This window comes from Rattus norvegicus, chromosome 1, assembly GCF_021556685.1.
Source record: "Rattus norvegicus strain SHRSP/BbbUtx chromosome 1, alternate assembly SHRSP_T2T, whole genome shotgun sequence".
In the NCBI taxonomy this organism is placed as follows: Eukaryota; Metazoa; Chordata; class Mammalia; order Rodentia; family Muridae; genus Rattus; species Rattus norvegicus.
The window spans coordinates 266,269,350-266,283,613 of NC_141534.1; the positions used below are offsets into that span (position 1 = coordinate 266,269,350).

Below are 14,264 nucleotides of genomic sequence, written 5' to 3' on the forward strand. Positions count from 1 at the left end.
TAGCTCTTTTAGGGATCTGACCTTGGGCTGGGAAGTCTCAAGTGCACCTGTCACATGTGTGTCTCCTGGGAGCTGGGCAGCAGAGCCTAGAGGTGGGTGTGAACTGAACCCATCAGCACCTCACAGGCAGACACTCAGGCTAGTGAGAGACCAGCATTTCCCGATGATCCATCTGTTTCTATTCTAGAACACCTCTTAAAAATTTTGATACTTTTTGATATACTTCAAACTAACAAAAGAGAACACAAGGGACTCTTATATGGCCCTTGCCAGGACTTGACTATATCTTTTTCTCTTGCCATCTATTTCTTCCTGCTTTTCTGTGTCTCGTGGTCAGACTGTCTGTCTGTCTGTCTGTCTGGTAGCCATTTTCTTCCCCGAATCGTCCTTTAAGAGTAGCTTGAAGACACTGTTCATTTCAATTTCCTAAGAAGATGCATATTCTCTAATATCATTCCGGGATATTTTTTCTCAGTCTAAGAGCATCCTTAGGGGAAGTGAGGAGACAGACATTTATTTAGGTCAGGCATTATATACCAAAGCACTTCACGTGTGACGTGGTATTTCATCTTCTCAATAAGTCTGTGGAATCAATTTTATTCTCCTGGATTTATAGACAAGCAAACTTAAGCCTAGAAAAGTTCAGTGAGTGGTTCACAGTGAGCTGCAGGGGTGTAGATATAAATTCTTTCTCCCAGTATCTTGCTCCTGGTGCCTGGTTTCAGCCAAGCATGCACTAGACATAAAAATACCCTCTAGAGATACCCCAGATACATGTGTCTTCAGTGCATGTCAAAGTATCATCTGAGTCTTTTCCAACACCATGACAGCAGTCACTCCTTAGAGCACAGATGTATCTGCAACACCATGAGGATGACATCTTCACCAGCTGAAAGGCGGACAGGGTTGTGAACAAGAGTGGCTGAACAGCTGATCACAGGGAGTGTAGGGCAAGCGATTCACTCACCAGTACACCGGGCTGGAGGACCCAGGTTTCCCTACCTTTGGTTGACTTTGCACAGTTCCTGCTACCCATAATGCAGTGGTCCCCTTATCTTCGGTTTGACTTTGCGTAGTTTCTGCTACCCATAATACAGTACATCTCCTTATACCCAGTTTGACTTTGTGTTGTTCCTGCTACCCATAATGCAGTGGTCCTGTTTATACCCAGTTTGACTTTGTGTAGTTCCTGCTACCCATAATGCAGTGGTCCCGCTTATACCCAGTTTGACTTTGTGTAGTTCCTGCTACCCATAATGCAGTGGTCCCGCTTATACCCAGTTTGACTTTGTGTAGTTCCTGCTACCCATAATGCAGTGGTCCTGCTTATACCCAGTTTGTCTTTGTGTAGTTCCTGCTACCCATAATGCAGTGGTCCTGCTTATACCCAGTTTGTCTTTGTGTAGTTCCTGCTACCCATAATGCAGTGGTCCCGCTTATACCCAGTTTGACTTTGTGTAGTTCCTGCTACCCATAATGCAGTGGTCCTGCTTATACCCAGTTTGACTTTGTGTAGTTCCTGCTACCCATAATGCAGTGGTCCCGCTTATACCCAGTTTGTCTTTGTGTAGTTCCTGCTACCCATAATGCAGTGGTCCCGCTTATACCCAGTTTGACTTTGTGTAGTTCCTGCTACCCATAATGCAGTGGTCCCGCTTATACCCAGTTTGTCTTTGTGTAGTTCCTGCTACCCATAATGCAGTGGTCCCGCTTATACCCAGTTTGACTTTGTGTAGTTCCTGCTACCCATAATGCAGTGGTCCCGCTTATACCCAGTTTGACTTTGTGTAGTTCCTGCTACCCATAATGCAGTGGTCCCGCTTATACCCAGTTTGTCTTTGTGTAGTTCCTGCTACCCATAATGCAGTGGTCCTGCTTATACCCAGTTTGACTTTGTGTAGTTCCTGCTACCCATAATGCAGTGGTCCCCCTTATTCCTGGGTTGACTTTGTGCGGTTCTTGCTACCCAAGGTCAACTGAGGTCTAAGAACATTAAATGGGGACATAAAAGCAACCTATATATTTTATTTTTAACTTTTAAGTAACTTTTGCTGTGACGTATTGTTATAATCATTCTAGTTTGTAAGTAATTATTATTAATCCTTTATTATGTCCATCTTATAAATTAAGCTTGATCACAGATATGTATGTGAAGGAGAAACTAGTACACACAGGATTTGGTATTATTTGTGGTTTGGGAATTCACTGAGGGCCTTGGAAAGTATCCCTACAGATAAGGGAAGGACTACTCTATCATTAACTCCAAAGGCCATTTAGGGCTAATTAGCAAACCCACTCTGAGCATCACTGTGTAGCATCCTATTGCTCGATCAAAAGCACTTGCAGTTGTCAGGGTCCTCAGAGATCAAACTTAATTCTAGATGTACTACTCAGGGACCTAGCCCCTCCCTCTGGCCATCTGTCTCTCTTCTCATTAAGATCTTTGATAGGGGGGTTGGGGATTTAGCTCAGTGGTAGAGCACTTGCCTAGGAAGCGCAAGGCCCTGGGTTCGGTTCCCAGCTCCGAAAAAAAAAAACAAAAAACAAAAAAAAAGATCTTTGATAGGAAATAGGGCCATGTCTATATAAGTTGTTTCAGGCACAGAGCAGTAATACTGATTACTTCACTTTTTTTTTAACAAGTCAAACATGGCTTGCGTCTAAATGTGTTTAATATCTACACAATAGATAGTAAAGAATGTAAGCTGGAGTTTTCTAAATAATCAGCAAGAGAATTTAATTTACATAAAAACATAATACAGTAGTCTCCCTTAATCCTAGTTTGACTTTGTATGGTTCTTGCTACCCAAGGTCAATTTTTTTGTCTTTTTGTATGGGATTATACACTTGACTGTATAGGATTTCTCACATACTCCAAAATCAGGCAACCCTGAGCAAACCATGAATATAATGTGCCTCTCAAGGTTTTGTCTCATGGCTTATTTAGAAATGAATGACTGAGAGATCAGCCAGTGGAGGTCTATGGCCTCCAGGCTGGGAAAATCAGTATCTTGGTATATCTAAACCCTGGGTGTGGTTCGCTGGTTGGAAAGTTCAAATTGAGATTGTTAACTAGAAGAATATTAATCTCTTATAGCATCTAAGAATCAATAAAGAATCCATTTCTCTGACTAGAATTTGGTGAGGAGTTCAAGGATTGAATCTCTAAAATGTGAGAACTTATGATGAATTTATTCAGTGCTTTGGATGTGAAAGTCTGTACCATGGATAGATCTTAGGCGACAGATAAGGGTCTTAAAACCTTTCAGGCCAGTGTACACAATGCAAGGGAAGCTGGTTGTTGTGCCTGGTCACTAGGCAACTGGACAGGCTGGGAGAGGGATTGTCCAAAGTCACCCTGCATGTCTGGCTACAATGTGGCTATGTTACTCAGGCTGTCTGCAACAATGTCACATGGGGCAGAAACGTGCAGTGCTGAGAGTAGACTAGGCTGAGTTAACAGGCTTAATTAACCTTCCTGGTAATGAACTCAGGGAACCAGCTGCCTTCTTTCTTCTGTCACCTGGATCTGCCTCAGGTCACTGGGATGGGAGGGAAGATCTGAGCCCTCCATCCGCCCTCACTACAGAAAGGCTCTGTCTTTGCTACCCAGGCTCAGACTCTCCTGGGTTGTAGAGAGTCCTTGCCCTTGGGTGGGGTTGGGGCTTGAGATATAGAAACTCGGTGCCGCTCTAAGCCAAGGAATCAGTGTTCCCCCTTGGGAAAGTGCTTGACACCTGGACACTGTTGGGGGTAGAGTGGAGAAGGGGCACCTGAAGCTTCTCTAAGTCAAGGTGGAACCATAAAAGGAAATGATAATTGAGTCTAATTGTCCTCAGCCCAGATAAGACAAAGGAGGGCTTTTCATGGTAGCATTCCCTAAGTACCAGCTCTTGTTAGGGATGAGACCTGAAATACTCCCTTTCTGTTACCTCAGCAGAGTCAGACCATAATTAGATGCTGAAATTCACTTTGTGGTAGAAACGATGACTGCTAATGTAGGCTTTCTGGTCTGGAAGACTACACCCTTCTCTCCCAGGTCGGTTGGTTTGTGCTTCCTAATTCTTGAGCTCTTAGAGATTAGGGGTGATTAAAGTTTGACCAAAGCTAGGCTTCCTCCAGGAGCTTGAATTAGAGCCAGGTCCTGGCTTGTAAGCTTTGTTCCTTATATCTGCCTTCAGGTCTGTCTGGTGGGGTTCAGGAACCCCAAATTTGACCAGAACAGCCCCTTTTATTTACTGAGCATATCTGGCTCTTGAGCAAGTTTTTGTCTAATGAAAGGATCCCAAGGCTGAAGAATGTTTTTGAAAAATCATTGCCATAAACCACAGGTTGGTGCCATGAATATCTGTACCCATATTCGGTTTCCAAAATACTTTTATCTCTTTTTCATTCAATTGAAAAAATTGTAAATGTAAGTCGAACCCTGTAAGGCCTGTCTCTAACAGGTTCAGCGTGTCTGTCCTTGCTTCTGCGTGTCCCCTGTCCTGCTCTGCTCCTCTGAGAGTAACCAGTCTGACAGGTTGATACACATGCTCTAGGCCTTTCTATCCTTGTTGATAATCTTTCAAAAATCTCCCTGCAAACAAACCATGCAGCTCAAACATCTAAAAATTGTAGAAGTGAACCTAATTAACTATTATGTTCCTGTCACTCACCGCTAATAAGTGACAAAAATTTACAGGACTTGTTTTCTTTTATTTCCATATAATTTTGCCTTCCAAAAGACAACACTATAATAAGCATGCTAAGCGGTGACCTGTTTTTCACCTGACAATTTTGTCTTAAAAATATTCCATATCAACACACTGGCTCCCTTCTAATGCCTGTGAATTTCTCCATTATACATTTGAGCCGTCATTTACCTAGGCATTCCCTAATATTGGACCCACAGGCTGTTCCTAGAACATTTTGCCACACCATAAAATAATTAGTAAATATCTTGTGACCTGTATACCTTTAAATTCACTTAGGTTTTTATTGTTATTAGGCAGTCTTCCTAAAGTGGGATCAGAACCCATATGTACTCTAAGTTTTATTTAATATTGAGAAAACATTTTCAAAGGGTATCAATGCACAACTCCCACAATATTACCCCTTGTTGGGAATCTGAATCCCCTTTGTAGTTAGAAGGCATAAAGATGTGCATATCTGTGAGTATGTTTCTTTTCTGCATTGGTTTTCCTAAATGACCGTTTTCCATTATCTGGAGGAAGATGGCCATTCAGAATGTCTGGGACAGGGGTAGGGAGAGATGTCATTTGAAGACTCAACCCTGCTCTTTGTCCCAGCAGTTTGCACAGAGGAAAGGTGCTGGACGAGTTGTGCACATCTGCAATCTCCCAGAGGGCAGCTGCACGGAGAATGACGTCATCAACCTGGGGCTGCCCTTTGGCAAGGTCACTAATTACATCCTTATGAAGTCAACTAATCAGGTAGGCCTCACACAGTCACCCTGCGGGATGCCTGATGAGCTGCGTGGTGGGGAAAGGAGACTGTCAGCATCTTTTTAAGTAAAGAGGTGAAGAGAGGTTGGCGTCCCTGACAGGCAAGGCACAGAGGTTTAGTGTTGGGACTGTCGCTGTCCTTCCTCCTTGGGTTCTATAATCCCTGCTTGTGCTGGGGGAATACAGGCCTCTGTGAATTGCCTGGGAGGGGAGGTGTCATTTTTATATGGGATACTCCTTAACATAGGAAAGCTAATTGGCTTCCAAATAGGAATTGACAGACTCCCAATCATTGCGGTGTTACGGATCTCCTGAGCTAATGCTACAGTTCGGTTGGTAAGCTCATTACTTCTGATTGCCTGGGTGTGGAACAAGCTAAGAACTGCCTGGGAACAGATGTTTTAACCTGTTCTTGGTGTCCATGTGTGAGGTCACCTAACAGGAGACCACAGGGGAATTGATAGAAGCCTCCTGAGTGGGAGGACACCTGAGGAAGGTGTTGGGTATCCTACCCAATGACTCTCGGCCATATATGTACATCCATATACATATTCATACACACGCGCAGACACACACACAATTTTAAAAACCGGATCTCTCACCGAACCTGGAGTTAGGCAAGCAGGCAGTGAGTTCCTGAAATCCTCCTGGTCTTTGCCTGTGCACAGCACTGGGGCTTCTCTTTTACATGGGTGCAGGGGTCCAAACTCAGGTCCTCTCGCTTATACAGAAAGCACTCTTACCCACTTAGCCACCTCTCCAGCCCCCACTTAGTCTTTTATTCCAGTCACTGTTTTTACTTTATAAAGCTAGCGATCAGGTAGATGAGAAGTCCTTTCTCCAGTGTAGGTCTGAACTCTAGAACTTGAAGCCCCAGTGGATCACGGGTGTTTGTTCTCCATCCCTCATTCTGGAGACAGATAGGTTGCTCATTGTGTATTCTTCTCAGGGGTCCTACATTGGGTAAACCAAACATACTGAGAAACTCTAACAGCTTTGGATTTGCACCAGCAGCTACTGGGTAATCAGACAAGTCCATTAAAACAGTCTATTAGAAACCGTGTGCGTGGACCCAGTGGAAAAGCCCATATCCCTGAGTTATCAGAACAGTTAAATAAAGAGGGAAGGTTGCCTTGCTGCTAAGGTCAGGAGCCTCTCTTCTCCAAGCCACAAACAGCCTGGACATCCTGTCAGCTGAGGGGTTTATAGGCCTCTGCACTTTCAAATGTATTTCTCTTTAATGAGACCAATAGGAGCTCAAGTAGGGCCCTGGGCTTATGCTTCTGTACCCTGCTGTTACTACCACCAAATGGCAAGCCACAGCCACATGCCCCAGAGCCCACCCCTCCATCCTAAATAGCCTTCCATGGGATGATGTAACTCAGGATGGACATACATAATTAAGTATACTGTTTGGTAACCATGGAAACCAGGATGGGAGCCATCCTGTAATGAGCTCTCTTGGTGGAGTTAATAAAAAGTTCTCTTTGAACGCATGTGATCAAAGAGAGTTCTTTCTCGAGCTGATTTTTTTCCTCCTCTCTTTATTGAGCTATAAAATGGATCCTCTCAAGTGCATGAAATAGACTTGTGTCCATTGTACAGCTCCATTAATTTTTTTTAACACATGCAACCCATATAATTAACAGTCAGGCTGAGATAAAGGACATTTCCAGACTATCAGGTTTTCCCGTGAGCTCCCCACCCCCACTCTTTAAGGACCCACACTCGCAACTCTGCTTGTTCTCACTGATTGTGTCACCTGTCATCAATATCGGAATCACACCCGATACCGATCGTGTTTAAGATGACTGCAGTGAAGCCCACTATCTGCCTTACTCCACCCTAGGCTTTCTTGGAGATGGCTTACACAGAAGCTGCTCAAGCTATGGTCCAGTACTACCAAGAAAAGCCCGCGCTTATCAATGGCGAGAAGTTACTCATTCGGATGTCCACGAGATACAAGGAATTGCAGCTGAAGGTACAGCATCCTTTCACTCAGTCATTCAGCAGCCCCTCCTGCGTGCCGGTGATGCTTGGGAAGGAGACCTTAGAAAACAACGAGGAGCTTAGTGCCTGTTCTTGCGGGGATCACTCAGAAATGGAAACGACAATATGGCAAGAAAAGTGCCCAACGACGGGAGGGAGGGGGGATCTGGGAAGGGCTGGGCGAGGGAAAATTAATCAATCAATCAGTATATACATGTATAAATTTATATATCAATATATATGAAATTCTCAATAAACTAATAAAATAAGTATAAAACGCTTTCACGGAAGTAAGTATAAGAGGACGGGGTGATGAAGCTGGCTGGGAGCTCGGGGGATTCTGGAGGGAAAGATATTTACAGAAGTCTTGAAGGAGTAAGCAGGAAGGAGAAGGGTAGTTGTAGTTTGATGAGGATAATCCTACCCTTGAATGCAACTTCTTTGGGCATTCAGACTGCTAGCTTTTTCTTCTCTACTATTCCTCTTGGTCTCTTGTTCTCTTTCATCAGCCATAGGTACCTGATATACCTACAGTATATACTCCATAGGTATCTGATATGTCTATGGTATATATTCCATAAGTACCTGATATAGCTATGGTATATATTCCATAAGTATCTGATATATCTATGTTATATACTCCATGGGTATCTGATATATCTATGATATATACTCCATAAGTACCTCATATAGCTATGGTATATAGTCCATGGGTATCTGATTTGCCTATGGTATATACTCCATAGGTATCTTATCTGATATATGTCCTTCTAAGCAATGCTTGGCTGGCTGGGCCCCTCTCAGAACTCAGATGCATTCAGTCAGTTCCAACCTGGGCTGTGGTTTTGTTAGCTTGTTCTGCTTTCTTCTTTTCCTTTTCTTTTATCCTTGAGTTATACATATGCGTGTGTATATATTATATATATATGTATATGTATGTATATATATATGTATGTATATATAATCAGTGTACTACTAATAGTCAGATCTCACACCCCATAAAATCACCACAAAAGTTAAGCAATATGGACAACATACAGAAGTACAGGCCCCCATGCTCAGCTTGCTCTCCTTGCTCTGAGGATAATCATTCCTGTGTTTTTTCTGTGTTTATTTTCATGTTACTCTAGACAGTGGAGTTTGGCTTTGCCCATCTTTAAACATTATATGGAGGGAATCACACTGTCTTCTCTTTTCTGTTCAACATTTTATCATCCATGTCTACTTTCTTTTTTTTTTTTCTTATAAGGACATTTAATTGGGGTTGGCTTACAGGTTCAAATATTCAGTCCATTGACGAGGCAGGAACATGGCAGCATCCAGGCAGGCATGGTGCAGGAGGAGCTGAGAGTCCTACATCTTCATCTGAAGGCTGCTAGGAAAATGCTGGCTTCTAGGCAGCTAGGATGAGGGTCTTAAAGCCCATGCCCACATGACACACCTACTCCAAGAGGGCCACACCTTCTAATAGTGCCACTCCCCAGTCCGAGCATCTACAAACCATCACAATGACCCAAACCATTTATCTCAATTTAAAGGGATGGGTGATGGTCCTTTTGTAAATATTTCCTGCTGAATTGACTGAAGAATTCCCTTTTAGGGGCCCAAAGGTAATTGGGAAAGTGGTTAAGTCAAAAAAAGCTAGCTGGCATTAGTTGTCCAGTCTCTGGGTGCTGTGAAAGTTCAGGCATAAGTGAAGTCTTGACTGCATCAGTCTGAAAGGTTGAAGTCTTTTGAGGAAACAGCATTGAGACAGTTTGATGCAGGATCAGATGGCTCACTATCCCCGAAGGTGGATCTTGTCAGGGCCGCTTTTTTGGTCTGGTTGCTCCATTCTGTATTATATAAATGTAGACAAGATGAAATCTATCCAGTTCACCCAAATCTGAACCATCTTCCTCCGTAGACTCCATCTTGATCCCATGTCTGCCTTCATTGCTCTATGAAATGTTGCATGCCCCTGCCTGTTTGCCTGTAGTTAAAGGTCTCTGGTTGCTTCCAGTTTGGGGGGTTTAAGGTCAGTGCTAATCTACTTGTCAGACATGTTATGGTGGTAGAAATGCACATGGGCATCTAACCAGGGGACGCGTGAATCACCAGGGCTGGATTTGTTAGACTGGACAGACTCACCTCAGCTCTGGTGAGTTCTTCCCTAAGTGCCTTGTCACAGTATAGCACTCTCCTTGTCGCATATAAGGATTTGAGTGGTTCCTGGTCTTGCTAACCTTGATTTGACTGACTTTCTAAACTGGCCATGGAATGGGTGCACCATCCTGGTTTATCAGAATTTTATTTATTTTCCTGATGACTTGTAACATTGAGTACTTTTTCCCTTATGGTTCCTGCCTCTGGTTTTCTTGGCGGGCGTTTCTTCCCAAGGCTGTGGTTTTCTTTGTAATAGGTCTTCTTGTTGATTTGCCGTTCTCTTAACTGGAACACACGTCCATTTGGGGGTCATTGTAGCTGTTGTCACGTTGGTGTTTAAATCTAACCCCCTGGTTTTATTTAGGTGTTCTACTGCTCCACCTAATATGATATATATTTTTTTCTGACTCATTTCCATCTTTACTTAGGGTCCAATTTGTTCACACCTACCAGCCCTTAATCTGCCCTCAGTCTTGAGGGTTGACGTCAGGAGACAAAGGTTAAGTAGTGGCTTACAGCAAGTCAGCATCTGCAGAGCTGGGTAATTAATATGTCAGTCAGTTACCCTGGTCCCCCTCTGCTCTGATAGCAATAAGCCTCTGCAGTTCCTTCCCAACAATTCTGCTTCAGGCCCAGCCTGGATCATCTTTCTCTGTAATTAAAGCATCAGACAGGAGAAAAGCCCCACCCTGTTCCGTACCTAGCCAGTTCCTGTTTTCTCCCCCAGGGGCTGGAATGAAATTTCTGCACAGAGTTCCCAGTGCAGCTTGGGCCTCCGAGTGAAGTGTCATAAGATTCTAATTAGGACGGACAACAGTAGCTTCTTGAAGCGCCAAGGCACAGTAACGCTCTGCGGAGGGAGACAGCTAAGGTGGTGGGAGTTGCAGTTAAAGACGTCATGGAGCATCAGGCTCGCATCCAGCTGAATGGTCATTGAGTCCCACTGTGGGTGGGCAACAGGCACGGAAGGAGCTAGTGCGTGAGGAACTTCATCTGATAGGAAGAGAAACACAGAGCCAGAGCCAGCAAAGGTGACCCTCTGTTGGAAAATGATCACACCATCCTTGGCTCCACCCCTCTCTGCTTTGAGCCGACTTGCCCAACCTCTATGAACCTCCATACTGAGATCAGCCAGACTACACTTGGGTTCTTTGATTTTAAACAAATTTTCCCATGCATTTTCTTCCCTGTCTCACAATCACTATCCTGTGAGGCGTGCAGGGCAGATAATCATAGTAATTACAAGAGCACACCATAATGTATACCTTTAATTGAGCCCTGCTACTCTGGGGCAGGTAATGTATTAAGCACTTTCCATACGTTATCTACTTTAATCTTGACGTCAGTCCTGCCAGACAGGTATTATAATCTCAATTTTACAGATGGAGATACTGAGTCTGGTAGAAGTTCCCTTGCTTGCCCAAGACCATAGTTACTGGATGATCTAGGATGAAAACCTGAGACAGTTGGCTGGGTGTAGTGGTGCTTGCCTTTAACCCCAGCACTGGAGAGGTAGTGGCGGGTGCATTTCTATACGTTCAAGACCAGGCTGGCCTTGTTTTTGGGAGTTCCAAGCCAGCCAGGGCTACCTTGTGAGACCCTGTCTCAATAACACCAACAATGAAACAAACTAACACACAATGATAACAAACAGCAAACAAACAAACAAACAAACCCTGAGACTACACTCGTTTGCACCAAATATGATTGGTATCTTTTTTTACATTACAATATTAGGTTTTCCACATGAAAACAAAACCAAAAAGGCAGAGAACCTAGTTAGCTTTTTGTTCAGAGTCCCTCAGGCAGGACACTGTAGAGACAATGTGCTGACAGAGCCTCTCAAAGTTCAGGGTGCATGCAAGTCACCAGGGACCCTGCAGGTCTGGGCAAGGCTAGGGTTCTGCATTTCTATCAAGCCTCCAGCAGATGCTGTCCCTCCTGGTCTTAAGAGCACACTTTTAGTAGCAGAGACGTAGGGCGCACTGTTTTCTGACCTTTGGTGTGGGTTTTCTGCTCCTCATGTTGTCCTAACGTCCCTCTGGGTCATCGTGACCGTCAGCATATTCCAAGTGTGCAGTAATAGGCTTTACATCCCCTACCCTGACAGGAATCACCTCAGATGCTCTCCGCATGTAACAGAGGCTCGTGGTGATTCAGCCTGTTGATGTAGGTGAGAGAAGGGGTTCCTTGGCTCCGGCCAATGCAACGTGAAGGAGCAGCTGGCTTCGGGGACCCAAGTGACATCATCAAGATGATGTGCTCTGCTCTGCTTTCTGCTGTTCATGGCTTTTCTGTTTTCAGGGTGCTTCATGGGACGGCCTTCAGCAGACTCAGGCTCTCTCCTCTAGATGGCATGGTAGCCCTCTTACCTTCAGATTCCATGGCCCGTCTCCCACATGAGAGAGAGCCAGGCTTTCTCCTATAGCTCCCAAAAAACATCTGACAGTCGTTCTCGTTGGGCTACTTCAGCACATGTGCCCGTCCCCTAACCAGTCTCTGTGGCCAGGGAGAAGGCTGTGGTTTGATTGACAGGGCCTTGTGGGGTGGGAGAATTAGCCGCACAGAGAGTGTGTTTCCAGGAAGAAACTGAGTGAAGAAAGGCCCACAGGCTGGGAAACCCAGCCATGTCAGAAACAACTGGGCCGGCATGAACAGAGCCTGGTTCAGATGGAGTGCAGACTCATAGCAGATTTGAGTTCAGACCCTTTACCCTGTTTTAGAAGCAGCAAGGTGCACTGACAGAGAAAACAGCCTGGTGTACTAGATGGCTGTTGGTCGGCCTCACCGTCCTCATAAAACAGAGGAAGAGATGGCGGCGTTTGAGATTTGCTTCAACATAAGTTCTGAAGGTGTGAAAAGAAGGTCAGAATGCAGACGTCACAAGATTGGGATTCTCTATGCATTCATTCTACATTGTTGCATACCCAAATTTTCCCACAATAACAAGGAACCCCAAATTTCATCATAGATTGATTTTATTCTTTTTTTTACCTCCACTTTTCTGGCATGATGACAGCATTGGGACATTTGTGCTCTAGGGGAGAGAAGCTGCTGGATGTGTCTGTCCCTGACATTGGCTGGCTGCCCTGTCACCTCTTACCTGCTATCTCACAAGGTTACCCTCTTCTTTCCTGGACCTGAAAGGAGCAACTAGGAAAGGCATTAAGTTCCAGAAAAGTAGAATACACCAACCCCTAAGACTCCTTTTACTAAGTAAAACTCTTAGCCAACTCACTCTGGGGATTTTACTGTGTTCTGAAAGGTGGCCCTGTATGGGGATATATTCTGTAGCTTCCTCTGTTCCAGCACAAGCCACAGACTTGAGGCCTGGGATCGGCCTCCTGCATGACTCGTGTTTTGTTACATAGCTTTGATTGATTCTGGCAGCCCTGTCAGTGTTCCCAGGCTCCCTTGTCTCTCATGGGTTGGCTGCAGAAAACGGTAGCCAAGTTCTGAGGGAAGGCGGAAAGACTACCTGCAGCCCTGTGTAGGGTGAGGGAAATGTTCCAGACAGGAGCTTTCTTCTCAGCCCTAGCCCAGCATTAGCCTCTTCCTGAGGCTCGCAGAGAATTGACGATGTGTAGTCTGGGTAACCCGGTTGCTTGCATGTGACACTGCACATAACTGTGACGGTTTACACATTCTGCTGAATATAAATACTGTTTGCCCAAGGTGGGAGGTACCCTGGCTGAATCCCTGGGTCTACTTTCGAGAGTCACTGCCTTCTCTCTGTCCCTTCCTCTGTGTCTCAATATGACAGGTGATCCCTCCATGGCTGGAACAGTTTCTGTCCTTTCCCTGTGTCCCGGGCACGGAGCAAGGCTGGCCACAGCTGGTGCTCGAGGTGTTCTCTAATGATCTCTCTGACTTTACCCTAGAAACCTGGGAAAAATGTGGCTGCTATCATCCAGGACATCCACTCCCAAAGGGAGAGGTGCATGCTCCGGGAAGCTGACAGGTGAGGCTCTGGGGCTTAGGTCACAGGCCTGGAGGTTAAAACACCTTCTAGCTTCTGGTTCTTAGGGGATGTCTTAGAGTCTCAATTGCTATGATGAAACACCATCACCAAAAGCCATTTGGGGAGGAAAGGGTTTCTTTCACTCACACTGTCTGTAACAGTTTATCAGCCAAAGTGGCTATGGCGGGAACCCTTAACAGGGCAGGAATTTGGAGGCAGGAACCGATGCAGAGGCCGTGGAGGGGTGCTTGCTCCCCATGGCTTACTCAGCCTGCTCTTTTGTAGAACCGAGGACCACCAGCCCAGGGGTGGCACTGCCCACAATTGCCTGGGCCCTCCCCTATCAATCGAACCTTTTAAAAAAATGCTCTGTGGGCTTGCTTGCAGGCTGATCTTATGAGGGAAGTATTTTCTCCATCAGGGCTCCCTTCTCTCAGATGACTCTAGCCTGCGTCAGGGTGATGTGACATTACTCATCAAGGGGGATTTGAATTGTAACATGGCCTACCTGTAGCCCCGACCCATCCACCTGGCTTTCTAGCCTCCACTCATCCCTGTTCAGATGGGCATTACCACTGTAGTTCAGAATTGCTGCTCAGCTTAGACAGGGACACAGGAAATGCTGGGCTTCCTCTTACACATTCCCCCTGAGCTGGAGAGGAAAACACAGAATGGAGAGTTGATATCTGGCTCTTTGGGGCAAGTTTATATTTTACTGATGC

The 14,264-nt window shown here is 45.1% G+C and overlaps 1 protein-coding gene across 3 annotated transcripts in view; it reads left to right on the plus strand.

The window, feature by feature from the left end:
• Positions 1 to 14,264, plus strand: part of Rbm20 (RNA binding motif protein 20) — a 202,680-nt gene that overhangs the window by 162,355 nt on the left and 26,061 nt on the right. For all 3 annotated transcript variants that reach the window (NM_001107611.2, XM_087565441.1, XM_087565442.1), the window contains 3 exon segments: positions 5,295 to 5,435; positions 7,297 to 7,428; positions 13,463 to 13,542. In NM_001107611.2, coding sequence (NP_001101081.2) covers positions 5,295 to 5,435; positions 7,297 to 7,428; positions 13,463 to 13,542 — 353 coding nt within the window.